A 27,233-nucleotide genomic window follows, 5' to 3' on the forward strand; every position below is an offset into this window, starting at 1 on the left:
TTATTTAACTTTTGAATCACACCATCACGTGTCGAACTCTCACTGGTTGACGAACTTTTACAGGAACTTTCCAGAAAAGTGCCTACAAATACTTGCGCGCACAAACTGATGCCCCCCAGAAACGATCTAAGTATATGTCCCTCCGCTTTTCTATCCTCCATATTTTCTTGAAAAAACCATTAAAAGAACCTGATTAATTTCATAAAAACCCTGCCAACATTTAAATTAGATCTCTATGCCTTCAATGAGTGACAGAAAGCTGTTTTAAGGGCATAATTGGAACAAAAATTTAAGAATAATCCCTCCCACATTTTAAATTTCTTTAAAACTCATATTTTCCTTATAAATATATCCTTTTATATTTAAAAATTGATTTCTTCCTCGAATGAATTCCCAAAAAACCCAATAAAATTCCAAAAAAAATATAGAAAATTCAGTAATTCATCCCCACATTGATTTACATTAAAATTAATTTTGAAACCTGCCATTTCCATTTAAATATAATTATTCCAAGATTAAATAAATTCTATAAAATTCATAAATTAACAGAAAATATGGGAAAATTGGAATTCACTTTGAAAAATTAATTAACATGTAATATATGATAACAATCCTATTGTAAATTCTTTAAATGCATAAAACTGTGCTAATTGCTTGAATTAAATACCAAATTCAGGGTGTTTTCAGAAATCTTAAGGTGGGAAACTATAATTAAATACAAAAAATGTAATGAAACATGTAATTCATTGGAAAATTATTCAAATTCAAATTTAAAGTAACATGCACTAGTTGATGGACTATGTATAATTAAATCTTAATCCACACAAGTTTAGATGGTCAATTTGTATTGTCAATGATATGGTATTAAGAAATACCCATTCAGTACAAAGCATCCATAGATCATCTAATTCAATTCATTCTTACTTTTACCAAAGGTCCAGGCCATCTAAGACAAGCACAATCTCGGATTATGATAGCAGTTGAAGCTCAAAATACCCAGAATAACTACTCAAAGTATAAAGTCATAAAATATATAAATAAAATAAGGTTTCGATGATATTTTCATAAGAATAAACTTCAAAAAACTATTAAAACAAAGGGATGTTCTTTATGCTATAAAATTTGCATTAGAATTTATCACGTGTAATGCTTGAACTAAGGCCTCAAACATGTATAAATGTCTAAAAAGTGTTGTGTTTTGTATGCGTTATCAGAAAGTAACACTAGTATTGTTGGAGCCATAAGCCAGACATTTATTCAATATTTGTGAATGGTCTTCTGATCAAAAAATCCCTCTCTATTGTGGCACTTACTACTCTGCTCCAATTTTGGAGCAGATAAATCTATTTGACCTAGTAGAACTTTGACATCATCGGGATAATATGGAATCTGGGATTCATGTTGTTATCATTGATATTATGGGTATTGTCATAGCTGTAGTGTCTTAAGTTCCAAAGGTGCATCGGTTCCTCTATTTTATTTTCATCCTATTTATTTTCCATTATATGACAAGCCTTGACCAGTACAAGAAGAATTGCGTATTAACCCAGAAATGTTTCCCATTAATTCTAGGACGGTGTCTTATCTTAGTTTTCTGGCATTTTTTGTGTATCAGATGTGTCTAGATTGATTTGCATAATAATATAAAACAATGCATGGTTGTATATATTTTGGAAAAATCAACTCAAGGACATGGTTGGAACATAAATGTATGCAAGCATAAAATCAAACTGTTATGTTTAAAAGAATATGTGTCATGATAAAAAATCTAGTAATTTGTCGCAAAATGATATTTCCAAAATAAAATTAAAGTTTAATTCCTATACAAATAAAATATTCACATGAAAATTTAGTGTATTGTCGACAAAAGTAATCTTGAGAGGAAAAATAGAAAAGTAGACAATTAATGGTGGCATATTCAGTTGCATTTGCTTTATCATATTGTCCAATGATAAAATAACAATAAATAAGTCAAATTTAATCAGTTTTATGATATTAAACACTATACTTAGCATAAAAGGAAATTAAAATAAAATAGCCAAGAAAACTATGGACTCACACTTCTAGATAATTTCCATGCTATTATTGTGACGGTTCCCATCACGTTTAATTTCTAAAATAAACTGTCCACGTATTGTTCGTGAAATACAATGCCTTAGATTAATTCACATAAAATCCACAAAGTACGTCTCAATTATACCATCTACGCAAATTGGCATAAAATTTTCGCCCATCGCAGTGACCAGTTAATGCATTATAAAACTACAGAATTGCCAAGATTCATCAAAACTAATTTTTTCCTTAATCTTTCAGGTGCACTGCATTGTGTAAGACAGGAGGCAAGTAGTATCAACCTTTCCAGTAGGCTTCGCAACACAGTGATTCTACATGGGACCCATGTTCAAAGATTATCATCTGAGAGTCTATCCTTCGTACCTTTAGTTAAAAAACAGGCTCACAATTGATATGCAGGATCATAGTCTAGGTTAGAGAGAGAAAAGAGAAGCAGCAAAAGCAGCCCGAGAGAGAGAGAGAGAGAGGAAAGATAAGAGGAAGTTAAGCTGGTGAAGAAGATCAAACCAAAGAAATGCTGCTTTCTCCACCAGGCGGCTTTCGGACTCCCCCATAATACTCCCTAGTATTGGACTCCCCATCTGCAAAGATGTTGCTGCCACTCATCTCTCTCAGCTTGGCGTTGCTCAGTGCCTTCTCGGCAGTCGACGGGGTCGCAGTTCCTTCAAAGATGTTATTCCCACTGAGCTCGGCAAATTTTTGGTTGTGGATCTTCTTGGCCGTCTTCACCACCGGATCTTCACTGAACATTATGTTGCTGTGGCCCCCAGCAGGCTGGATTGACGACATCGAAATCCATGAACGATGGCATTGAAGAAGGAACAAGGAAATTATGTAACTGGATGCATTGCGTTTGAACATTTTCGGGTTTCTCGACTTGCAGATATGATAATTTGAGAAAGAAAACTCACATTGGATACTTTGACAGAGGTGTGTATCGGCCGAGGTGGCGGTTCATTGACATCCTTCTTCTCCATCTCCAAAATCCGGGCAGCTAATGGTCTTGCAACGATCTCCGGCGGAGGACCGAAGATGTCGTGGCCACTGAGCTCCTGGAACTTGGCAGAAGACACTTGTTTCTTCAATGTAGAATCAGAGTCGTTCGCCAAGTTTCCACTCAACTCTCTTTGCTTTGCCACTTCTGGAAGACTGGTTGGCTTCTTCAGGGAAAGAGTCTCTTCCACGCTGAATGATATCTGGCTGATGACGTTGGGAGTTACCTGTTAAACAGTTGAACATACCATGACTTGAATGCAAGTGAACAATAATATGAAGCTATCTTGTGGTATTAGTTTGATGCATCAGAGAAGTATGGGAAAGAATTTCCAGATATGATAATAAGCAGCTCAATTCAAGGTCTGGCATGTCCTGATTATTCTTTAAAACTATTCCCCCATTAGATTGATGATTTGTCGATGACATAGTGTCAATAGCCTTCAATAGTCCAGGGGTGCTGGTCATTCTTCATATCATCATCAATCGATAAAGAAACATCAACATCTTTGTCAACGTGACAACAATGGTTGATGCCAGCCTGTCTATTTGGCTCATCCCGTTGACGATGTTGACAACTATCAAAATCGACCATTCATGGCAACTCTGCAGCCGTCAACACTATTGCCATTTTATATGTAAGCATTGGCGAAGGTCAATGATATTAATGTTAAGGAAGACGTTGACCCTAATTCAATGAAATATCCTTTGTACAGAATGTACCCGAGGACTGGTTCGCTCTTTGCCAGTATCTGATTCGTCTGTGTCATTCTCATTGGTTCCAGAAAATATGCCACTTCCAGTCATCTCTTTCCATTTAGAACCGGAGCACTGTTTTCTGTGGTTTAAAAAGACAGCAGGTCATCAAATGTAGCCAAATGAGAAAACGGTCCACAGATAGAGAAAAAAGGTATATCTAACAGGAATTTTTCTAAAAGGAGCCATTGAAAATTGCTACAGAATGTTTAATATTTATTCCATACATAAAAGTGAATAATCCTAAAAAGAATCAGTTTGGCTGTTTCAGAAGGATCAGAAGGTTTTTTCCTGAGTTACCATTAAATGGAGAGAAAATTGAATGAAATCAAGTTGAAAAGTAGCCTAGAAAAAGTAGATATCTATGTTGTACAATTAATCAAACAATCAAACGGAGCAAAACTGTGAGAATGCTCATGATGATTTGTCTTGCCATGTGGAATGCTAATCACGTTACCTTAAACTTCTAATTTTGCATCCAAAAAGAAATAAACCAATCATGCAAAAAACCGTACATTGTAGTTGCTATCAATATAATAAATGCGGGAACATGCCATCCCTAAATTGTTACTTCTATTTCTTTTTTTTTTTAAAGGAAACCAGTCCGACCTCAGAAGACCACTGAGCTCTATCAAATAATAGGATTATTTCGAATCGATCTATCCCGACCGCAGAACATCACGGAGTCTAGTAAATAATAAGATTTTTCAAGAGGGGTAGTCCCCATAAATACCGACAAATCCAGAGTGAATCCAGTTTGCAAAGAACAAAGCATCTCACTTTTTTCTACGAAAGAACAGCGCATCTAATCAAGATATCTGATCAAGGGTTAATCAGGTGCGTTCTCAAAGGATCAACAAGAAATTTCAAAGAATATGAAACCGTAAATTTTTTTACAAAAAAAATAATCAACGGAGAGCCATAAAATTCAAAGATAACACAGAAATTTTCCTCTGCCAAGGATCCAACAGCATTACACACTGCAGCACGCGGAAAGCATTACAGAGAGAGGAAACTGATCGAACAGGTAAGAAAAAAAAAGAAAACAACCCCAAGAATCCAACAGCATCACACAATGCAGCACGCGGAAAGCATTACAGAGAGAGTAAACTGATCGAACAGGCAACAAAAAAAAAGAAAACAGCCCCAAGAATCCAACAGCATCACACAATGCAGCACGCGGAAAGCATTACACAGAGAGAGGAAATTAAAGCGAACAAGCAAGAAAAAAACCCAGAGTCCAAGATACCCACTTTACAAGCAGAGCTTCAGCTTCAGTCTCCGTCATCTCCCCGCCGAAAACCACAGCTTTGACTGCACTACCAGACTGAAAAACCCACAAAAAACCAAATAATCGTCAAGAAAAACACTCGGAATCAGAAGAACGACCACGGAAACAGCACCTGCGCTTGAAGAGTGCGGATTCCAGAACGAGACGTCGGCGTCTCTGCCAATGCGCTTCCCTGCTGCTGGTTCTCCGTCCATGTCAACAGATCTGCCGTCGACGTGTGCGATTTCCTCACCGGCGTGCTCCTCTCCATCTTCGATTCTTCGATTTCTTCGATTTTCTCTCCGTCTTCTTCCCCGAATCTCAAAATCTCAACTCTAAAAGCTCACGAGCTTTATAAATGGGAAAAGTTAAAAGGTACTTTCATTGATATATTGAAAATGAAGGAATTAATTAGAAAATAAATTCTTGTAGTATGAACACCGGCTTTTCGGTCACCGCCAGCTCACTCGCCGGTGTGGTCTCTTTTAAATATTAATGCCAGCCGGTAAGTATTTTCTTATTCTCACCGGCAGTCAACGGACCGAGTTTTAAAGTTTTCGAATCTATAAATATTTAGATAATAGATTCAGTGATCTGGACACCGCTTTTAATGCTCACCGCCCACTCACTGAAAGATTAAAGTGAAGTGGGCGGTAAGTTTTCTTGTCTTCACCGGAGGTGACGGGCGTCTAGATTGACCGCCGGTGCACAACGGATATTTTAAATTTTGAATAAAAAAAATTTCTTATTGCGCAGAGAAAATTTAAAGAATACTTTTTAAGAGCAGATATTATTTAAAAATGGTTGTCAATAATTGTTTTTTTAGGTGTTGGGAGTGTGTAGACATTCAAGTATAGTGGTTGGCAACATGTTCTTGTGTGAGAGAATAATGGGTTAGTGGCAATTAAAGGGCAGAGGCATTTTGTTGTTGATGTCATAAGTAGTGGGCAGAACGGCCAATGTGTACTGTAGGAGTCTATCAAAATATAATGATTACACTTAACTTTATAAATAGAGAGATGAATAGATGAATAATCATCTTGGCTCGCCGAAGAAGATATTGCAAGATAAGAACTCCAAAGTTAAGTGTATCAAGGGTGCAAATTTTTTTTGAAAAATGATAGATCACATGACTCACTGGAGTTCCTAGTAAATATAGTGGATTTCAAATTATTTTATGTTTAGGTGTTAAAAAACAAGTACCCATTTAAAATGACTGACATGATAATTTTCCAAACTTTAGAATGAATCTCATGAAACTAGATCTATTCTTTATTTTGTAAAAAAAAATCTGGCCAAATATTTTCAAATTTAGATTCTTTTGTGAGTGGAATTGGAGGTACCAACAGTGCAGTCAGTTGTAAACGTATATTCAAGCACTAGCACCTGTCTGATGATTGAGTGTGACTAAACATAAGGCCCAAAGCCTTTTGTTTTATTTTCTGTTCCGACATCAAGACAAATGACTGATGATGGTAAGGGACAAAAAAGATGGCTGATTAAGTCTGAATATAAACTTAAGGTTTAAGTATTTCTTGCATGATTTCCGCATAGACAAAACTAGGGTTTGACGGTCCCGGTCTGGTTCGATTTTCTGGCATGGACCTAAACCTTACCTGAAGTTTGGTCCTATTCCGGTCCGATCTTGTTCGGTCCCGGTCCAGTCCAGTACGGAGGGTAGCGGAGGAGCACAGGGGCAGCGGAGGCGTTGTGCGCGTGGAGCAGCGGTGATGAGCGCTTAGGGCAGGTGATGGGAAGGGCGATGGGGAGGGGGATGGGTAGTGCGTGGGACAGGGTCCGGTCCAGTCCGATTTTTTGGCATGGACCTAAACCTTACCTGAAGTTCGGTCCAGTTCCAGTCCGGTTTTGTTCTTTTCAGTCCGACCGGTTCCTAGTCCAAAATGTCAAAGCCTAGACAAAACCACACCAAACTAAACTCAAAATGGCATATCTAACCACAGATCAACCATACACTTAACCCACTAAAAATACAAGGCATATCTAACAACAGTACTCATGGGATTTGATAATCCAATACAATAATCATTCACCCCACTCTGTGTTTTTCTTTTATCTTTTCTATATCACCCAAAGGCAATTGATTACAATTCATGACAGGATTTACACATACACAAAACCACACCAAACTAAACGCAAAAGGGCATATCTAACCACAGATCAGCCATACACTTAACCTACTAAAAATACAAGGCATATCTAACAACAGTACTCATGGGATTTGATAATCCAATGCAGTAATCATTCACCCAACTCTGTTTTTTTCTTTCATCTCTACTATATCACCCAAAGGCAATTCATAACAAGAAGATCCATAAAGAATGGATCTCACCCTTCAACAAGTTTGAAACCCTAATAAGCATTTTCTAAGGTCCAGAGACCTTCTCAGTTGTGGAGCCAAGGGCCACAGAGAAGCGCTTCCAGAACCAGTGCCCTCTCCAAAGAGCCTCCATGGACTCAAGAGGCACCCCCTTGGTCTCAGGCAAGAGAAGGGCCACAAACAGCGTCATAACGGCGATCCAAGTGGCATAGAAAACAAAGACCAAGTACTTCATCCAGCACATCATGGCCAGAAAGGCCTGCGCCTGTGCAAAGCTAACGGCGAGGTTAACGGCGACGGCCAGCGCTTGTCCTGTTGACCTAATTTCAACGGGGAAGATCTCGCCGGGCACGACCCATGAGAGAGGACCCCACGACCAGCCGAAGCCGGCCGCGTAGACGCACATCAGAAGAAGCACCGCCACTGCGCCGCCGCGCGGAAGCTCCGCGCCGCCGTCTCTTCCCACCGTCGCTCCCAGCAAGCACGCCACGCCGATCTTCACCAGATTATCGTTCATGATCAGTATGACTGTAATCGAGATTTTTCTCGTAACTAAATTGTTTTAGATTTCTCGAAGGGATCTAATGTTTTGGTTTTATGTATTCTCTGAGAAAGTTTTTGTTCTTGACCCGGAAATTTCTTTGCAGCGAGAATAAATATTTTCTCGGCGATTTTCAGTTTCAGTTTAATAAAAGTGTTGACCAGCCTTTCAGAAATCAAAAACGTTTTAGGTCTTGGAAGCAAAAAAATCTTGACCGAGAAAAAGAACGTTGCGTAGCAAAGAATACGTTCTCGTTGAGAAGAAAATTAATTTTCTTGTTCACGGAAGAAAAAAATATTTTCTTCCGTAAGACTGTAATCGAGATTGTTCTCCTAAATAAACTGTTTTATATTTCTGCAAGGGATCTAATGTTTTGGTTTTAAGTATTCTCGGCAAAAATATTTCGTTCTGGACCCAGAAACCTCTTTGCAGCGAGAAGAAATATTTTCTCGTCAATTTCTAGTTTCAGTTTAAAAAAAGTGTTGGCCAGCCTTTCAGAAATCAAAAACATTTTTGTTCTTGGAAACAAAAAAATCTTGACCCAGAAAAAGAACGTGGCTTAGCACAAGAATACGTTCTTGTTGAGAAGAAAATTAATTTTCTTGTTCACGGAAGAAAAAAATATCATTCATGGTCAGTCCGACTGTAATATTTTGTTTCTGGAAGGGAAGAAAAGTTTTGGTAAAAAAGTATTTTCGGCGAAAATTTCGTTCTCGGAAAGGAAAAAGATCTTGACCCAGGATTTATTTGCAGCGAGCAGAAATATTTTGTCGTATATGTTCATTTTTAGCGTAAAAGTAACTTACCTGCGCTGAAAAAGAATGATGCTTCGCACAAAAAATACGTTATTGCTAGGAAAAAAACAAGATTTTATTCACGAAAGCAAAATATCGTTCCCGGTCGGCCGCCAGTAATCAACATTATCCTCCTACCTAAAATAATTCTGATTTCCGGGCGGATATTAAGCATAGAGTTTTTAGAAGGAGAAGGGTGTTCTATTCGTTTGTTCGTGGAAGAAAAGAGTTTCTTTTTTCAGCAAAGAGTTCGTTGCAAGAGAAACAAGTTTTGGCCGAAATTTCGTTTTTGCATAAAATAAGGAACTTCTTTACGCGGACATTTCGTCCAGGGAAGCCAAAAAATAACAAGCTCGACGCATAAATCTTGTTGATGCGAGAAGAAAACAAAATTGTCGTAACATTCTTGCCTACGAAAAACAAAATTTTGTTCACGGAAGAAAATGAAAGCTCCTCAAATAAAATTTCGCTCTAAACATCGCGAGAAAATGTCCATTTAGAAGAAAAAGAACATACAGTGACAAAAAGAACCCAAGTTTCCGCAAAATGTCCATTTAGAAGAAAAAGAACATACAATGACAAAAACAATTGTTACTGCAGAGAAAATAACTGTCTTTTGCGGAAACTTGGGTTCTTGGAAAATAAACGTAACAAAAGAAATTAAATTCTGAACAGAAAAAACAGGTTTCTTTAACTCAAAACTTTCCATGAACGCACCTGGCAGAGGAACATCTGAATACCACCCTGAATGAAGAGTACTCTCCGGCCATGGCGGTCGACGACGAAGGTTGATAGAAAAGCCGAGACAAGATTAATAGCAGTCAGAATCAACGAGCCGAGAAGCGCAGAAGTGCCCTTGAAGCCCACTGCCTGGAACAGCATCGGCGCGTAAAAGGCGATGACGTTTATACCCGTCATCTGTTGGAAGAAGGGAATCGCCACAGCCATGACCAACTGCGGACGGTACCGCCGCTCCAGCAGCCTCCCAAATGACGTCCTGCACGTCCCAATCAAGATCACGTTGACGGATATTGCTCTCTCTCTCTCTCTGTCTCTGTCTCTCTCTCTCTCTAAGAATTTATCTATTTATCTCTCTATCTATCTTTCTCTCCTTCTTCATCAATCTATCTCTCTTTCCTTCTTCATCAATCTGTCTCTCTCTCCTTTCTTATCAGTCTATCTCTCTCTCTCTATCTTTCTCTCCTTCATCAATCTATCTCTCTCTCCTTCTTCATCAATCTATCTCTCTCTCCTTCTTCATCAATCTATCTCTCTCTCCTTCTTCATCAATCTATCTCTCTCTCCTTCTTCATCAATCTGTCTCTCTCTCCTTCTTTATCAGTCTGTCTCTCTCTCTCTCTCTATCTTCTCTTTTTCTTCGTCAATCTATCTCTCTCTTTCTTCATCAGTCTATCTCTCTCTTTTTCTTCCTCAATCTATATCTCTCTCTCTTTCTTCATCAATCTATCTCTCTATATTTGTCCATCAATTAACCCCTCTATCTTTTTCTGCATCAGTTATCTATAAATCTCTCAACATATCTCTCTCTCTCTTCGACAGTCTATATATCTAACTATATACATCTGTCTATCTAACTATCTCTCTCTTCCATCGATCTATCTACCTATCAATCTATCCGCGTCCATTCTTTATCAACCTATCTATCTACCTATCTCTCTCTTCCATCGATCTGTCTATCCGGCTATCTCTCTTTCTTCTACAGTCGATATATATCTCTCTCTCTTTCTATCTATCTGTCTGTCTGTCTCTCGCTCTTTTTATCTATCTGTCCATCTCTGTCTCTCTTTCTTTCTATTCATGTATCTATCTATCTCTATCTATCTGTCGACATATTCATCTATCTATCTGCATCTACTTATCTCTTTCTCTCTCTATTTATTTATTAGTTCAATGCGAAAGACATGGTCGTTCTGTTCTTTTGGTGCGAATTTGTGCGAATTGTTCGTTCTGTTCGGATTTCCGAACAGAAAAAAACAAATTCGAACAGAACATCGAACAGACCCGTGTTCTGTTCTTTTGTTCGCTTTGTGCTAATTTTAGTCTAATTTTGTGCGAATGTGCGAAGAATGTGCGAATTTTGTTCGTTTTTGTAAAAGAAAAAGAACCGAACAAAGAACAAGGGCCTGTGCGGTTCTTTTGTGCGAATTTTGTGTTCGTTTCAAACGAACAGAACAGAACGACCATTACTAAATGCCATGGATGGGGGCCAAACCTCTGGTTGGAGTCATCAACGCGGCTGAGAATGTCGTCGAGCTCGGCGTCGACGTCGGCGGCGGGGCCGCGGATGCGGCGGAGAGCGGCGCGGGCGGGCTCAACGCGGCCGCGCGCAGCGAGACTGGTGGGCGAGTCGGAGATGGCCGCGGCGCCGCCGAGGAAGACGGCGGCGGGGCCGGCGGCCAGGCCGAGGGCCAGGCGCCAGCCCCACAGGCGGTGCGCTCGCGCGGTGAAGTAGTTGATGAGGTTGGCGGCGAAGACGCCCACGCTAAGACATATTTGGAAGCCGGTCGTCAACGCACCCCGCCATCTCGCTGGCGCCGTCTCCGAGAGGTAAATTGGCGTGGCCTGCGTGAGATATGCAGCGTTATTTGATTAGAGGTCTTTCTTCTCTGTCTAACGTCGCCCACTATGTTGTCTATTTACTGGTTTTATTCTCTCTTTCAACGCCGGCAGTTCTCTCTCTCTATCTATATGAATATATCTCTCTCTATCTATCAATATTTGGATCTATCTCTCTCCCTCGTTCTATCTATCTATCCCTCTCTCTATCTACTAATCTTTGGATCTAACTCTATCTATCCGTCTCTCTATCTCTATCAATCAATCATTGGATCTATATCTATCTATACATCTCTTTGCTCTATCAATATTTGGGTCTATCTCTACCTATCTATCTCTCTATCTATCTATCTTTGGATCTATCTCTCTGTCTCACTCTATCTATCTATCTATCAATTTATCTAGATATCTGTCTAGGTATCATATTTATAGATCCAACTTTGGATCTATCCATCTTTCTCTCTCTTGCAACATAGGCTTTTCTCTCGTATACTTTCTCTGTCAAGATTGCCACCTTCTCCTCCGTCCTCAGTGGGTAGGTCTTTTCCTCAAAATTCTCTCCCCTCATAATGCTCTCTCTCTCCTTGTCTCTCTCTCTCCCTCACTCTGTCTCTTTCTCTCTCTCTCCTTGTCTCTCTCCCTCACTCTCTCTGTCTCTCTCTCTCCTTCTCTCTCTCCCTCACTCTGTCTCTGTCTCTCTCTCTCTCTCTTCCTTTTTCTCTCTCCTTGTCTCTCTATCCCTCACTCTGCCTCTCTCTCTCTTCCTTGCCTGTCTCCTTGTCTCTCTCTCTCTCTCTTCCTTGTCTCTCTCCTTGTCTCTCTCTCTCTTCCTTGTCTCTCTCCTTGTCTCTCTCTCTCTCCCTCACTCTGTCTCTCTCTCTCTCCTTGTCTCTTTCTCTCTCTCTCTTCTTCCCTTTCTATCTTTCTTTTTCTCTCTCTCACTCTGTCGTTTTCTCTCTATTTCACTCTCTGTCTTTCTCTCTCTCTCTTCCTCACTCTCTGGCTCTCTCTGGCTCTCTCTGGCTCTCTGGCTCTCTCTGGCTCTCTCTGGCTCTCTCTGGCTCTCTGGCTCTCTCTGGCTCTCTCTGGCTCTCTCTGGCTCTCTGGCTCTCTCTCTCTCTCTCTCTCTCTCTCTCTCTCTCTCTCTCTCTCTCTCTCTCTCTCTCTCTCTCTCTCTCTCTCTCTCTCTCTCTCTCTCTCTTTATCTCTCTCTCTCTCTCTCTCTCTCTCTCTCTCTCTCTCTCTCTCTCTCTCTCTCTCTCTCTCTCTCTCTCTCTCTCTCTCTCTCTCTCTCTCTCTCTCTCTCTCTCTCTCTCTCTCTCTCTCTCTCTCTCTCTCTCTCTCTCTCTCTCTCTATCTCTCTCTATCTATCTATCTCTCTCTATCTATCTATCTATCTATATATCTATCTCTCTATCTATCTCACTCTCTATCTATCTCTCTCTATCTGTCTCTCCCTTTATCTATCTATCTATCTCTCTCTATCTGTCTCTCTCTTTATCTATCTATCTATCTATCTCTCTCTATCTGTCTATCTCTCTTTATCTATCTATCTCTCTATCTGTCTCTCTCTTTATCTATGTATCTATCTCTCTCTCTCTATCTGTCTATCTCTCTTTATCTATCTATCTGTCTATCTCTTTTTGTGTATCTATCTATCTCTCTATCTCTCTCTTTTATCTATCTATCTTTCTATCTCTTTTTATCTATTTATCTATCTATATATCTATATATCTATCTATCTGTCTGTCTGTCTGTCTGTCTGTCTGTCTGTGTTTCTATGTATCTATCTTTCTATCTATCTTTCTATCTTTGTATCTATCTATCTGTCTTTCTATCCATCTTTCAATCTATCTACAAATCTATATATTTATTTCTTCCCACATATGATCCATCTATGCTTACCCACGCACTCTTTCCATCAGTCAATATCTGTCTCCCAGTCTCTCTCTATTCTACTCATAATCCATCGATGAATACGCCAAAAAAGAGTAATCTTCAGCTCTGACCTGATTCGCCATGCCAACCCCCAAACCGAGAAGAATACGGCCGATGATCAACATCTCCAGGTCTACCGCGCCGGCGTTGATGGCGGCGCCGGCGAGAAATAACGCCCCGCCGCTAAGCATCAGAGCTCGCCGTCCGACAGCAATGGTGATGCGGCCAGCGACAAGAGACGCGGCCAGGCCAGCAATGTAGAGAGAGGAAGTGAAAGACGTAAGAGCCTGGCTGTCGTAAACGCAGTATCGATCGGGCCGAGCGGCCGCCATTCTTCGAAGGACCTTGGGGAAGAACTTCTCCAGGAAGGGCTCCATCGTCGTAACGCCACCTGCTCATCGCCATCGTCATTCGATCACTTGGATTCCTTCGAGATCGGGATATATATAATTTGGTAGATGGGTAGATAGCTAGCTAGATAGATTGATAAATGGACTGAGATACAAAGAGAGAGAAAGAAAGAGAAAGAGACAAACAGAGAGCGAAAGAGGGAGAGAGAGAAATAGGTACATCGATCGATTGAGGTAGAAAGAGAGAGAGCAGGAGAGAGATGGGTGCATGGATAAAAAGAGAGAGAGCAGGAGAGAGATGGGCGCATGGATAAAAAGAGAGAGAGCAGGAGAGAGATGGGTACATGGATAAAGAGAGAGAGAGAGAGAAAGAGCAAGAGCAAGAGAGAGATAGGTGCATAGAGATAGAAAAAGAGAGAGAGAGAGAGAGAGAGAGAGAGAGAGAAAGAGCAAGAGCAAGAGAGAGATAGGTGCATAGAGATAGAAAAAGAGAGAGAGAGAGAGAGAGAGAGAGAGAGAGAAAGAGCAAGAGCAAGAGAGAGATAGGTGCATAGAGATAGAAAGAGAGAGAGAGAGAGAGAGAGAGAGAGAGAGAGAGAAAGAGCAAGAGCAAGAGAGAGATAGGTGCATAGAGATAGAAAAAGAGAGAGAGAGAGAGAGAGAGCAAGAGCAAGAGAGAGATAGGTGCATAGAGATAGAAAAAGAGAGAGAGAGAGAGAGAGAGGGAGAAAGAGCAAGATAGAGAGAGAGAGAGAGAAAGAGCAAGATCAAGAGAGAGATAGTACATAGATAGACAGATATATATAGAGAGAGAGAGAGAGAGAAAGAAAGAGCAAGAGCAAGAGAGAGGGAGAGATATAGGATTAAAGGTACATCGAAAGATAGAGATAGAAAGAGATAGAGAGAGAAAGAGCAAGAGAGGGACAGAGAGAGAGAGAAGAGAGGAGAGAGAGAGGCCTACCAGATACGCCGATATCGTAACCGAAGATGAGACCTCCAGACGCAGCCATGATGCAGGTAATGATAACTTGTGCTGTCATCTTCGCGCCCCCAAAATCAGGGCTAACGGCGTTGATGAAGGTGCCACCAGCCATTATCGGGAATACAGAAGAAGAAGAAGAAGAAGAAGAAGAAGAATAAGAAGAAGAAGATGGGGCAAAAGATTTAAAGCTCAATCATCGTGGAAACCAGCAAGTCAAACTTTGTGAGTGAGTAGGTAGAATGGTTGGATGGGATTCCTGCTACCCAACTGCGGAAAGTAAAAAAGGATAAATGCAAAACCTACAACACAGGGCAGCAGTAACAGATTGCTCGTTATAAATGATGAATTAGTGATGGTATAAAATAATATTTGTCGATGAATAAAAAATATTTGATTACTCTGTGCCCATCGTGATCTTTTCACACGGCTGTCGTAGTTTGCCAGGAATGTGGATAGTCATTTGATATGGTAAGGTCAAACAGCCAGTGGTACGTGATGGAGAAATCATTTAAACAGGATTGGCATTCCATTCATGCGATTTAGTTATACTCAATAAAGTAGATAAGGTCAGAGGAAGAAACATGAAAATTAGTTTACCCCTCATCATGGTTATCATTTTGCTTGTAACAGTGGAAATCACATTTAATCGTTCTTCAGTAGTCACAGTTCGGGGATTCAAACTTAGGGTTTAAATAGTTTGAGATGAAGAACACAATTATAATCGATTGGGGCTTTCATGTTATCCAACTAGGAATATGGAAAATTAGTCACACTTAATCGGCCTTCAGTAGTTACAGGTCGGGGATTAGAACTTAGGGTTTAAATAGTATTAGATGAAGAACATAATTATAATCGATCGGGGCTTTCAGGTTATCCTACGATGATTATGGAAAATCAGTACTGGATTAAAGGAAATAGTGAGAAGTTTCTCCATTTTGAAAGGATTCTGAAATTCTACTCGGAAAAATAAAGTTCAGCGTTTTAATCTCCCCTCTAATCAATTATATCCAGTAAAAATATGGAATGTAACAAAATGGAATTTAATACCAGTAAAGCTAAATTCCAGCGCTGAATGAGAAAGTCAGCTCTAACATCACGCAAAGACAAACTCCCTTGATTCTTGCAGTGTCCCTGAATTATGTGAAACATCGTGTGAATACTTGACTCTGAATGGCACAAAACGGACCGTTATCTCATCAACTCATTATTCTTTAATTAATAATAACTAATAATTGAAATTATTTCTCTTATCTTTCTGCCCAGATGATATCAAAGTCCACCCGCACTTCACTTTGCTTTTAGGCAAAAAGTACCATCATGAATCATGTCCATTAGAAAAATGATATTTAGATAGAGTATCCATGTGGATGTCATTCACAACTTGGTTAAAATGTCATTTCACTTGATGAGCTATAGAGACAGGAGAGTAATTTTATAAAGAATTCTCACACGGATTAATAGACGAAGCAGTCGTTCAAAATTCAACTCTGCAGTTTTTTGGAATTTCAAATCCAGGTTAATTAAAATTTTTATTAAACTCTATTCAGTAAAACTCAATTTGTATAAATATATACACGTGAGATGTAATGTCTAATCCAGATGAAATGTAGCGATTGACTTTGAAATGTAGATCAAATTTGATGAAGATATGGGTGAAAATTTACATAGAGGAAAGAAGAATAATGAGTCGATTAAAAAAAATAAGTGGGATGAGTGTGGCGCAAGAGTGAATAAGGATGAAGTATGGATGAATATTTGGGGGAAATAAAAGATATTATTTAATGGTATAAATGTGCCCTATTTTCTCTATTGAAAAACTCTTAAGCAATAAGTTAGCAGAGGAACAGGCTTTAACCACTTTTTTACATCAAAGCTTTGAAAGCATGTGCACTTGTGGATAATTCATGAACTTAAAACCAGGGTGCTGATTTTTCATTGATATTGAGTTAATCAATAATAATTTATAGACCTTTACTCATAAAATAATTTGACTAGTTAGTGATGAGCAAGGGTCATCTCCACTCGGAACGGATATTAGGGTTTAAATTATACTTTAAATGATGATTCAAGAGGGATGAGAATAGATACATATAAGCAAGATATTGTGATGTGATGAGTACGAGGTAGTTGGAGGGTGATTTTATTTATTTTATAATTATTATATGAATAATAATATAAGGAATAGTTAGGAGGATATGGATAGATCAATTGAAAAATGAGAGGGTGAGATAGATGAAGTCATGAAGTGATGATGGATGTAGAAGATGAATAAGAAGATAGGATAATGAAATGGGTGAATGGATATAAGTGGATGTGGATGGATGATGTTGAAATAGAATGGTGGAAGAAGGAATAAATGATCTAACTTATGGAATTGATGGAATAATGGATAGGCAGTTGTGAGATGGAGAAGAGGATGATGGACTAGATGATTTAGGGTTTTTATATGAGATGAAGCTGATGAGATCTAGATTGAGATGAGAGATGGTTGTGGTAGGGTAAGATGAAGCAAGAAAGTGATAAGAATGAGATGATAAAAATAAAGATGTAGATCTAAAGGAATGTGAAGGAGAGAAACCAATGAACGGCAAGAAACTAACCTTAGATCCCTAAGGTATGCTGGGGTCACGGTGTTTTCTTGATGTAGATCAGCCTCTCCTCTTCTCTGTTGATCTGTCCCCAGCACTCAAGACACCAAGAACACTCTTGATGGACCTTCAAAACATCAATTTCTCTCAATCTGCCTCTCTCAAACATCAATTTAAAGATAATTTTTAAAAATATTTGAGGCTCTTTTATAACTTCATCATCGAATGAAGAAGTAAAAATCAAGGTAGGATCAATATTTCTGCCCTAAACTCCTTTATTGTCATTCTTAGCCCTCCAATTTTCTTTTTCCTCCTATTTCTATCTCCTCCATTTTTGAAAGACTCAAAAAGTCAACGAGCCATTAAATAATTCCAAAAAAAAGATATTAATTCATAAGAATTTTAGAAATATATTTTTCGAATATAACAAATGTATCTCTTCGAATATGATGCCAAAAAATCATGAAAATCATATTCTGATTTTAAAAATTATGTTGTTAAGAATATGATGTCATAAAATATATTAAAAATACAAAATTTATAAGATTAAAAATATTATTCTAAAAAAAATTAATCATTCAGGCTTGATTACAAAATTATAAAATCAATTTAGTGTAAATAAATATGTAATTATCATCACATTAACCTAGTAATAACTTGTTTTATAAATAAGGTATATAATTCCCCATCAAAAGTTAAATGAAAGAAGAAGACACAAATGATATAAAGGGGTGAGCGATGGAAGCAATCATGAAATCATTTGGTCTCTACATTGACCAATCGGGATGATCCAAAATCTTAACCTAGATGGGTCATGTTAAAATGAAGGTAAACACTTGGATGAAAAATGAAAAGAGCCGAGTTTGAGCCCTTCATTCCAAAATATCATATGATGTTGATGTAGAAATCTGACAAGTATATAGGTAGATAATATAGAGATTGAGAAATAGATGGATCTATTAATAAAACTATATATAAATAGAGATAGTGTGTGTGAGATATATAGATGGATTAAAAGATAAGGGTAGAGAGAGTGAGTGTTATATATAGAGTGAAAGATAAGGAGATGAAGTAAGTTAGATATACAGATATACTGAAAGAGATAGAGAAAAAGTGACATATATATAATGAGAGACAAACAGATAGTTAGGAGGAGAGATAAATAAAAAGTAAAGGAGAGCTAAATTAATGAAGAGAGAGAGAGATATGGATAGCGATGAAGAGAAATATAAATTGAAAGTGGAGGATATTATGTGGTCTTCAAGACGATCACACATCTATAATTTTTCTTAATTTTTATTGAAATATAGTTTATAATGAAGTCTATGAATACGTGCAATGACCTTGTGAATTGTGATGAGATCATGATATAATTATCATTAGTGTTTAAACATGTGCTAGAAATATGGACATCAAATTATATTCTTATTTAATGGATAATTAATATGGACATCAAATTATATGGATAATATCATTATATAATCCCACTTATATGATAAGTACAGTTGATCTTATGGCCATTAGCGTGGAGATGCTAAGGACAAACGGTTGGTGCTCTTTGGAGAAAAAGTTCACTGAATTGGTTTATATGAACCCATAAATGGCATTATACCCAAATTTCAATCAGGTTAATTCATGTCATAGTTGTATAAGTGATCCTTTAATCTGAGATACCAAGGACATCTGGTGGATGGATGGCTATATTTTGCCTTTAGCTTAAGAGTCTCTAATCATGTGATTGAAATAAGTCTTAGCTCGGATGTAGTATGAAGTATAGAGAGGTGATTGAGTGGTCAAGACAGGATCACCTGCCCTCGATGTAGGAGAAGATACCCTCAAGGAAGAAAATTTGGATAAATCACTGGCCAAGGAAGTGAGAATATTGAAGAAGGCATTCTCTAGTGATCCTCATTACGCGTCAATACTAATTGAATGACAGATTACAGTTTATCCATACATTAAGTTGTAGATGAAGGATTATACATGTATAGAAATCAGTGATAGAAAAGGATTATAATATAATTTAAAGACAATTCCATATAGTCCAAGCACGAGGTTTACCTTGGCACCCAACAAAATAGAAACTTAACCTATTGATTGGGTTAAATCCATCATTCATTAATTATTCTATATGTTGATATAGTTAATTGATAAGGTTGGTTGATAACATGATAAATGAATGGATATTTAGACACATTTTTAATGATTACAGTATTATTAATTCAGAATTTGTCATGTTATTATTTGAATCAACTAAATATTTATGCATAAGCTATAAATTCTAATTTTTGTACATTATGGTTATTTTTTACTAAATTCATTGACCTCTTTGAATTAAAGAAGTTTCATTACTGATGAGTATTCTATAATTTTAGATGTTCAGAAATTCATAGGAATGAGAAGATACAATTCTTCAAGAGTTGGAGAATTTTTGAGAGGTTAGTGATTCTCAAAAAGGGGGCTTGAAAGAAGAAAAATGGTGTTTTGGGCCTTCAAATGAGAAATCAGAGGAAGATGGAACACTGACCTGTCCATTGGGCTCTCAAAAGCCTTCAAATAAATAACTTGAAGATTACAAGGGGAAACTCTAAACCCATAGAGAAAAAGAGGCGAAAATGGCAAGAAAATAAAATAGAAAATACCTGAAGGCATATTTTAGTAATTCTTCTAATCTATAGATACTCTTTTCTCCTTCATTTTCCCTCATTCTGGACGTGCTCTAGAAAGTGGCTAGCCAGAAGGACAAGGCATATTTCAGAATCCAGGTTCTTCAACCTGCTTCATGTAAATTTGATGAAGTCTTCATTCAATCTCGTCTTTTGTTGCATTAAAAATACCTTATCCTGGTGAAATATAAGGATCCAGACTTGATAGGAATCATTTAGGGTTCACTAGATTGCATTGAGGTTTTAGGAACCTAGATTTCTATTTTCACATCATCATCAATACATTTACCCTTAAAATACATAATTTTCTCACGCTAAACACTCATTTTCCTTACTTTATCACTCTATAATTGTTTCATTATCTCTATAGATCTTCATCCATATCCCCAGTTCATGCCCTCGAAATTTCATAAAAAATCCCCTTTATTTTCACCTTTAAATTCCATTTCAAACTTCTTATATATATCCTCTCTTTACTTTCTCTATCTATCTCTTCATTTCACTCATTTTCTCTCTCTAAAACAATTTTTTTATCTCTCTCAAATCCATTAAAATCTCTCTCAAGATCATCCTCTATTCTTTCTTTCAAATTTCAAAAAAAAATAGTTTTTGAATTCCATCATTTAGGGCAAAAAAAGTGGAGTGTGCAAGACTTCGTCAAATTGACTAAGTCATGACCATATTGGGTCAAGCCCGATGGGGCTTAGCCCATTTGGCTAAGATTTGACTTAGCCAAATTGGGCTGAACCTTAATGGGCTGACCCACTAAGGCGAGCCCCATACAGGTCACACAAGGCCCGGCGGCCCATCAAGTCCGCAATTGCCGCCGACGCCGCTCCGCCACCGCCGTTGGCGATCGTTGGAAAAGGTATTTTCCTTATTTTATGCATTTAAAAATTCCAAAAAAATAAAAAATATCTTAAATTAATATAATCAATTTTCAGTGTTTTTGGCATCTATAGAAATTCTAAAAAATATTTGACTCTCATTTTTAATATTTCACTAAATATATTTAGTTCTAAAAAACAATAAAATTTTCTAGTGGTTTTTGGTGTTAATTAAATTCCATAAATTTCAATAAAATATTATTTTATATTTTAGTGTCAATTAAAATTATGAAAATTAGTCTAAAATATTTTTAGTGTTTTTTCTTTGTATTTCTACTTCAATTTAGAGCTTAAGAAGTTATATAAATTGACTAAAAATCCATAAAATCCTCATAAACTATATTTCTCACTTTTAAACTCATTTCTTTTATTTGAAGCTTGAGAAAATTTCTGAATGAAATTTCTGCCTCTCTGCCGATCGACTCCTTACTTGCCCTATATTAATTATAGAGTGTTTAAGTAGAAAATTCCATAAATATTGTTGGTTAAGTCGGAATCAAACCAACGACATAAAACCCCATAAATTTGAACTTATCATTGGTCAATAAATGTTGGTGATATACTTCATTATAAGGACATCTTTTATGAAAAGGGGGACATCTTTTTAGGTGACCATGCAAGCCAGATCTAACACCCCCCCCCTCTTCTTTCTCTGGTTTCTCCATTCACTCCACAAGCCCTCCTTAATGTTGAGAATATTTACAAGATATTTAATAAGAAGTGATGAAGAAGGAGAAGAGATCCAGCAACCTTCTAGTCACACGGATACTTCTAGAGATCAGGAAATTGAACTGCATGAAGAAGCACTCCCTGGAAGAAAGTCAATGGTGGAAAAACTTCCCCACAAAGGACCTCATATGTGATGTATTTATAGATCAGATCTGAATTGATCTTAAGCTTCTATTCCATTGAAATTAATTTCATGCACCAAGATCATAGCCCCATATCCTACCAAAGATAAAACCCAAGATGATATGGTAAAATGCGGGATATACCAATCTAGATACTATCAATATGACAATATATAGAGATAAATAATAAACCTTTGTAAGTCACATGTGTGACCTCAATGCTGATTGTCCCCAATGTTGCATATAGGTTTATCATATGTTGCAATGGAGGAGCTCCATCTTCTATTATTGGGGTAAGGGAATAATCGCCAAGGATTACCATAAGAGAATAAACCAAGGTGGAGAGGGAAGAGAGACAATAAAAATTAACAATAAACTCACCTGGCAATTGTAAATCGAAGTACGGTTTAGAGGTGGGTGATACCCTTCAAGTAACCAACAAAATGGGCCCTGAATGAGCCCTTCCTAACATAGACAACAAAGGGAGGGGTCGTAGTTGTGTTACTCATACGCCCCTTTCTTTCGGGGTTGACAAGTAAAGCCCCTCTCTAACGCTTCCTGCGATGTGGGGCTGACACATTCCCAACAAACTCCACCTTGGTAGACACCCCAATCAGTCTTTTTGTTCTTGTTGCTTCACCATGTTGCAGGAACTATACCTCCGTCAAGGTACCTGCAATGTGTATCAAGTCCAAAAAATATTGGAACTTTTATGAATTCAACAACTCAAAGATCTCATGATACTGCACATCTCTATGATTCGACCATGCATGGTAGATCTGACTATTTATCAAGAAAATAACATTTCAATTGTTTCATAATAGAGGAACTCCACCTTGAGGAAAACCGTGTTCTTTGAAAAAACACTTTAAACACAAGGCCTCCTTAGTGATAAGCCAAAAATAGCGGTAAATTTTATGCAATTTTTAACCCTTGTTGTTGTCAATTTTAGCTTATACAATAAAATTTATAAAAACTCTACTGAATATGTATAGTGATAAGTACGAGTGTCGTCCAAGGGAAGCTTGTAAGGAATTCAATTTGATGGTTTTCTTGGTAATTCAACCCTTATTAGAGTTAATTTGATCCTCAATGAAGATCAAATCACCCTAATTAGATGAGAAATTTAGAAAGGGGGGTAGAAGAGATGGGATGAATAGAAGAAATAGGGAGCTCTAAATTGGCTTCTTTGATCCAAAGAAAAGGGTCCACGGGGTCAATTAGAGAGGTTGAGAGAGAAATTTTGATTTGAGTTGTTTGGTTTTTTAGGTCTTATAATTCAGAAATAACTACACAATTAGATAATACAAAGGGAAATTTACTCTCCTAGAAATTGAAGTTTTTTATAGTTTTTTAATGTGCACTTGGAATAGCTAGGTAAATCTCTCATTCTCTCCTCTCAATCTCAGTAAGCGCTTGTAACTTCCGCTCAAGCCTAGCGATTTAGAAGTTCAAACCAAGATCAAGAAGAATGAAGAAGAAATTTGACTAAAACATCATCCAAAATACACTAAAAGTTCAAATACAAACAAGAAAAAGGTACCAGATAGGTTCATCCAAGCTAGAACTCCTCTCTGTCTTGCAGCTGTGATAGAGCATCATCAAGAATGACCCCCTCCTCTTGAAATTCGGCTTTTATATCTAGGTAAAATGGTAAAAGTTACCATTTTACCCCTAGTTAGTAATTAATTTTTATCTATCAATGTGGTCTTGATCTCAATGATCCAACCATACAGATATAAAGAGGGGATCAAGACGAGCAAATCCATAAAAAAATTATCTCAATCGGACTTCTGGATCAAAAGTTATGAATAAATGAATTTAAACCAATATTAGCCATTGGATTTAAATCATTTATTCATAATATTTTTCTTTTACCCGCTCGCTGAGGTGTCGTCCTCCCATTGGCAGCGAATTTTCAACTTCTTCAGGCCAGTGGATTCTCGTTGCGCCACGTACCCCTGGCGAAAATAAAAAAAGAAAGAAAAAAAGTGAGAGAAATCCGACCCGTAAATATTGCCAAGCACTTAAGGTGCATTTGCTCAACGCGCTATCCACGCGCAGTGTGCCATGTCACCGCCGTGCGTGCACTTTGCATGCGCCGCACGGGCGGTAAACTTACCGCCCAGTGGCCGCTATCACTATCTGCCATCGGATTCTCATCCGACGGCTGTGATGAGGCCACGTCGTCGCCACAAGGGTCGCCTGTCATTTTACACATCAATCCTCTTTAAAACGAAAAATTGCCGCCCGACGCCGCCCAAAAATAATTGCGTATATACCCCTTGTGCATTCTCTCTCCTCTGGTTTTTTTCCTAAAATCATTAAAACAAATATTATATAATTGCAATAAAACCCTAGAATATTTTAAATAATATCTTTACGCCTGCAACCACGACCGAGAACTGTTTTGAGGGTATCATTGCAACAAAATTTTACAAAAAGGCCCTTCAAAGTTTGAAAATAATCTTAATACTCATTTTTTCTTATAAATATATCTTTTTTCTTAGAAAAAATGCATTTCTTCTTCAAATAAATCGCAGAAAAATCCTAGAAAGTCCTTAAAATCCTAGAAAATTCACTGATTCATCCCCGTACTGATAAATCTCAAAATTAAAAATTAAACTTGCCATTTTCATTCAAAAATAATTATTTCAAGCTTAACTAAATCCCTTAAAATTCATAGAATTAACAGAAATTTAGGGAAAAATCAGAAATCACTTGAAAACAGTATTTTCCTGTAAATAGATGATAACAACCCCATTTTAAGCTCTTTAAATGCATAAAATTGTGCTAATAGCATGAAATGAAGACCGAATTTAGGGTGTTACACTTAGCAGCTTCAGTAACTTCCATGTACTCTACCTCCATTATAGACAATGCAACAGTAGACTAAAGTGTTGATTTCCTGCTTTAGGTCCACCGATCACTGTAAACATGATCGATCATGGATCTTTGACTGGTGATTTCACATGCAAAATTAGCATCATCATAACCACATAATAAAAGTGGAATCCCTCTGTCAAAGAGAAGTCCAATAACAGTTGTGCCCTTTAAATATCAAAGAATCCATTTCACCGAGTTCCAATGCTCCTTCCACAGATTGCTCATAAACCTGCTCACTAGTCCACCTGCATAAGAAATATCTGGCATTGTACAGAACATAACATACATGAGAGTCCCAACAGCGCTAGCATAGGGAATTGACTTAATTTCAACAATTTCTTCATCAGCTTCATGACTCTGAGCAATGGAGAACCTTAAATGGTTACCTAGAGGAGTATTCAGCGCTTTAGCGTTAGGCATACCAAACAGATAAATAATATTCTCAAAGTAACTCCTCTGATTACACCACAAATTACCTTTTATATGAAATCTGAATATCTCCATTCCAAGGATCTTTTTCATCGCTCCAAGTTCCTTCATTTCAAATTTCGTGCTCAACAATGCTTTTAGCTGTGTGATGACCATAAATTAAGGTGAAATATGTCAGTTAAGGATCCTGTTTTATGCATAAAGAAAGTAAGGGTGGAAGCCATAGTGAGAAAGTACTGAATGAGTGAATTTTAGCTTTAATGTCTCTTTATTGGTTTTTAATATTTATTTAGTAATTTAATCTAAATTAATGAAATAAATTTGGTGAAAATTAATTCAATAATGATTATAAAAATAGTTACCTTAGTTGGTTTAATTTATTCAAATTTATGTAGTTATTTTGATAATTTGAATAAAACATATAGTAAAAATAAAAAATGATTCTAATTGAAGTACCTTAGATGTGCTTTGGGAATGAATGGTGATGTTGATGGCAATGGATGTGAGTGGATTGGATCTGATGAAAGACACAATGTGCCCATTTCAAACATATGATGGCGAGTAAGAGCTGATGAGTGGGACATCAGGGATGAGTGATGATGATTTTACTATCACGAAAGGCATTAGAGATGGACCACTCTGATGAGCAGCGGAGTTGCAAGTGGTGTGAGTGATAGTGGAAATCTAGGAAAAAGGACAAATATGTTAGTTAGAAAAAGATGAAGATCACACTAACATAGTTGTCTTTTGTACTAGGGTGATCTTTCTTTATGTGTCTTGATTTGAACGTTACTCCTTCAATCCTTCTTTTTCTGGAGTACAAAAACAGACCCAAATGTGATTTGGAATGAGCAAATCACTGTATTAATTGTAATTAGGAACAAAATCCAAGGGTGCCTTTTTCACAAGGGTGGGAGGTTCTATTTAAAAATTAGGATGGCAGATGGAAAGAGGAAAAAATGGAAACACCCTCAAAAGTTCAGCCCCAAAACTCCTTCTGGATGATTGTTTCAATTTGGAGCAATCTAAGCAATTCAATTTTCCCTATCATATGATTTTTATGGTAGAATCCTAGTGTTGCACACACTTCTAGGAGTGAAAAGTCAATTAATTAATTATTAATATAAACTATTTCTTTATGAATTTAACTTCATAAAATTCCATAAAAATACAAGAAAAGCGTAATTTTATTTTTAAAATATAACTCAGAATATTTTTATGAATTTCAGAATTATTATATTCATGAAATTAACATAAGAAACAATGTTAAAATTCCATTAAATCAATAAAAATAGGAAAATCATTTGTAACAATGACAATTAAGAATTTTAAGCATTAATACGATGAACTTCAAAACATTTCAATACAAATAAGCACATAAAATGTAAAAAATAGTACTAAAAATAGCATGATATTTATGATTATCACGGTGCAATCTCATTTAATTCTTTGAAGCAATGAGCGTACCATCCACATAGAGCTTCAAATAAATAAGAGACCCATCCTCACACATACTCATGTAGTCACAACAATCAAACTGGTGCCTAGATAGCTAATAAAAGTCATGTATGAGTGGAACTTCTTGTACCACTACCTCGGGGACTACTTCAGTGATAACTTGCAAATTATAATGTTAAATTGATGAATATTACATTACATATATGTGTTTTACGAGCCATATTTGCATGTTATCATAATTAAATTGACAATGGTTTGGACTATAGTTTTATGATTGTTTTTAATTTTTTAGTATTTGTACATGACATTTAGTCTCAGTGCATTGAAGAATTGTTTTTTCAGGGCATAAAACAATTGGGTAGAGGTTGTTAATGCTTTAGTAATTTTTTCTAGATTTTTTACATATTTTTTTATATTTTTCTGACCATTATATAGCCAAGAAATAATTTTTAGAATTAAAATAATATGTTTTAGAATTTATTTGACATTTTAAAAAATAAATTTAGTTGAAATCACGTGGCATCCTCGTCATTTGCTCGAAATTCGGGGGAATGATTGGATGCATCCAATGAGCGCTTTATTGGGTCATTATGGCATTGCAATGCACGATACCATAATGATCAAATCATTATCTCGAAAAACAACATGGCGCGGCGGTGAGGAAAAAGGTACACTGGACTTTTTAATCCTATTTGGCTTTTTTGTGCAATAAATGCACACCAAGAATCAATCTCCGCATGCATTTATGAAGTAAGAATATTCTGCATAATCAATGAACACGGAATCGATTAGCCGCGTGCAATACTTGCATGCAGTAATCTACTCCGCACACATTGATTTTAAGAAATAATAAAAA

General features: G+C 37.1%; 2 protein-coding genes across 2 annotated transcripts; both read right to left on the reverse strand.

Annotated features, from left to right (window-relative positions):
* Nucleotides 1–2,408: 2,408 nt before the first annotated feature.
* LOC144711296 (hematological/neurological-like protein) lies at nt 2,409–5,432 on the reverse strand. Its single transcript, XM_078585243.1, has 5 exons — nt 5,226–5,432; nt 5,076–5,149; nt 3,790–3,904; nt 2,985–3,293; nt 2,409–2,847 (listed from the first exon to the last, which is right to left on the reverse strand). Exons 1-5 carry the CDS (start codon nt 5,361–5,363, stop codon nt 2,575–2,577), a joined length of 909 nt encoding a protein of 302 aa, XP_078441369.1. The 5' UTR covers nt 5,364–5,432; the 3' UTR covers nt 2,409–2,574.
* Nucleotides 5,433–7,240: 1,808 nt separating this feature from the next.
* On the reverse strand, nt 7,241–14,873 carry LOC144710955 (Major facilitator superfamily protein). Its single transcript, XM_078584811.1, has 5 exons — nt 14,592–14,873; nt 13,352–13,671; nt 10,999–11,348; nt 9,483–9,762; nt 7,241–7,926 (listed from the first exon to the last, which is right to left on the reverse strand). Exons 1-5 carry the CDS (start codon nt 14,722–14,724, stop codon nt 7,477–7,479), a joined length of 1,533 nt encoding a protein of 510 aa, XP_078440937.1. The 5' UTR covers nt 14,725–14,873; the 3' UTR covers nt 7,241–7,476.
* Between the last annotated feature and the right edge of the window lie 12,360 nt (nt 14,874–27,233).

Source organism: Wolffia australiana, chromosome 13, assembly GCF_029677425.1.
Source record: "Wolffia australiana isolate 7733 chromosome 13, ASM2967742v1".
Classification (NCBI taxonomy): Eukaryota; Viridiplantae; Streptophyta; class Magnoliopsida; order Alismatales; family Araceae; genus Wolffia; species Wolffia australiana.

Bases quoted from the DNA above. Each gene is read 5' to 3' on its own strand.
- LOC144710955 (XM_078584811.1), bottom strand. From the start codon at position 14,724: ATGGCTGGTGGCACCTTCATCAACGCCGTTAGCCCTGATTTTGGGGGC. The intron at 9,763-10,998 runs GTTTGGCCCCCA...TGGGACGTGCAG, and splicing joins GTTGATGACTCCAACCAGAG to GACGTCATTTGGGAGGCTGC. The intron at 7,927-9,482 runs GTGCGTTCATGG...AATCTGGTGAAG, and splicing joins TTCAGATGTTCCTCTGCCAG to ATCGGCGTGGCGTGCTTGCT.
- LOC144711296 (XM_078585243.1), bottom strand. From the start codon at position 5,363: ATGGAGAGGAGCACGCCGGTGAGGAAATCGCACACGTCGACGGCAGAT. The intron at 3,294-3,789 runs GTACATTCTGTA...ACTGTTTAACAG, and splicing joins AAGAGCGAACCAGTCCTCGG to GTAACTCCCAACGTCATCAG. The intron at 2,848-2,984 runs GTGAGTTTTCTT...TCGTCAATCCAG, and splicing joins CCTCTGTCAAAGTATCCAAT to CCTGCTGGGGGCCACAGCAA.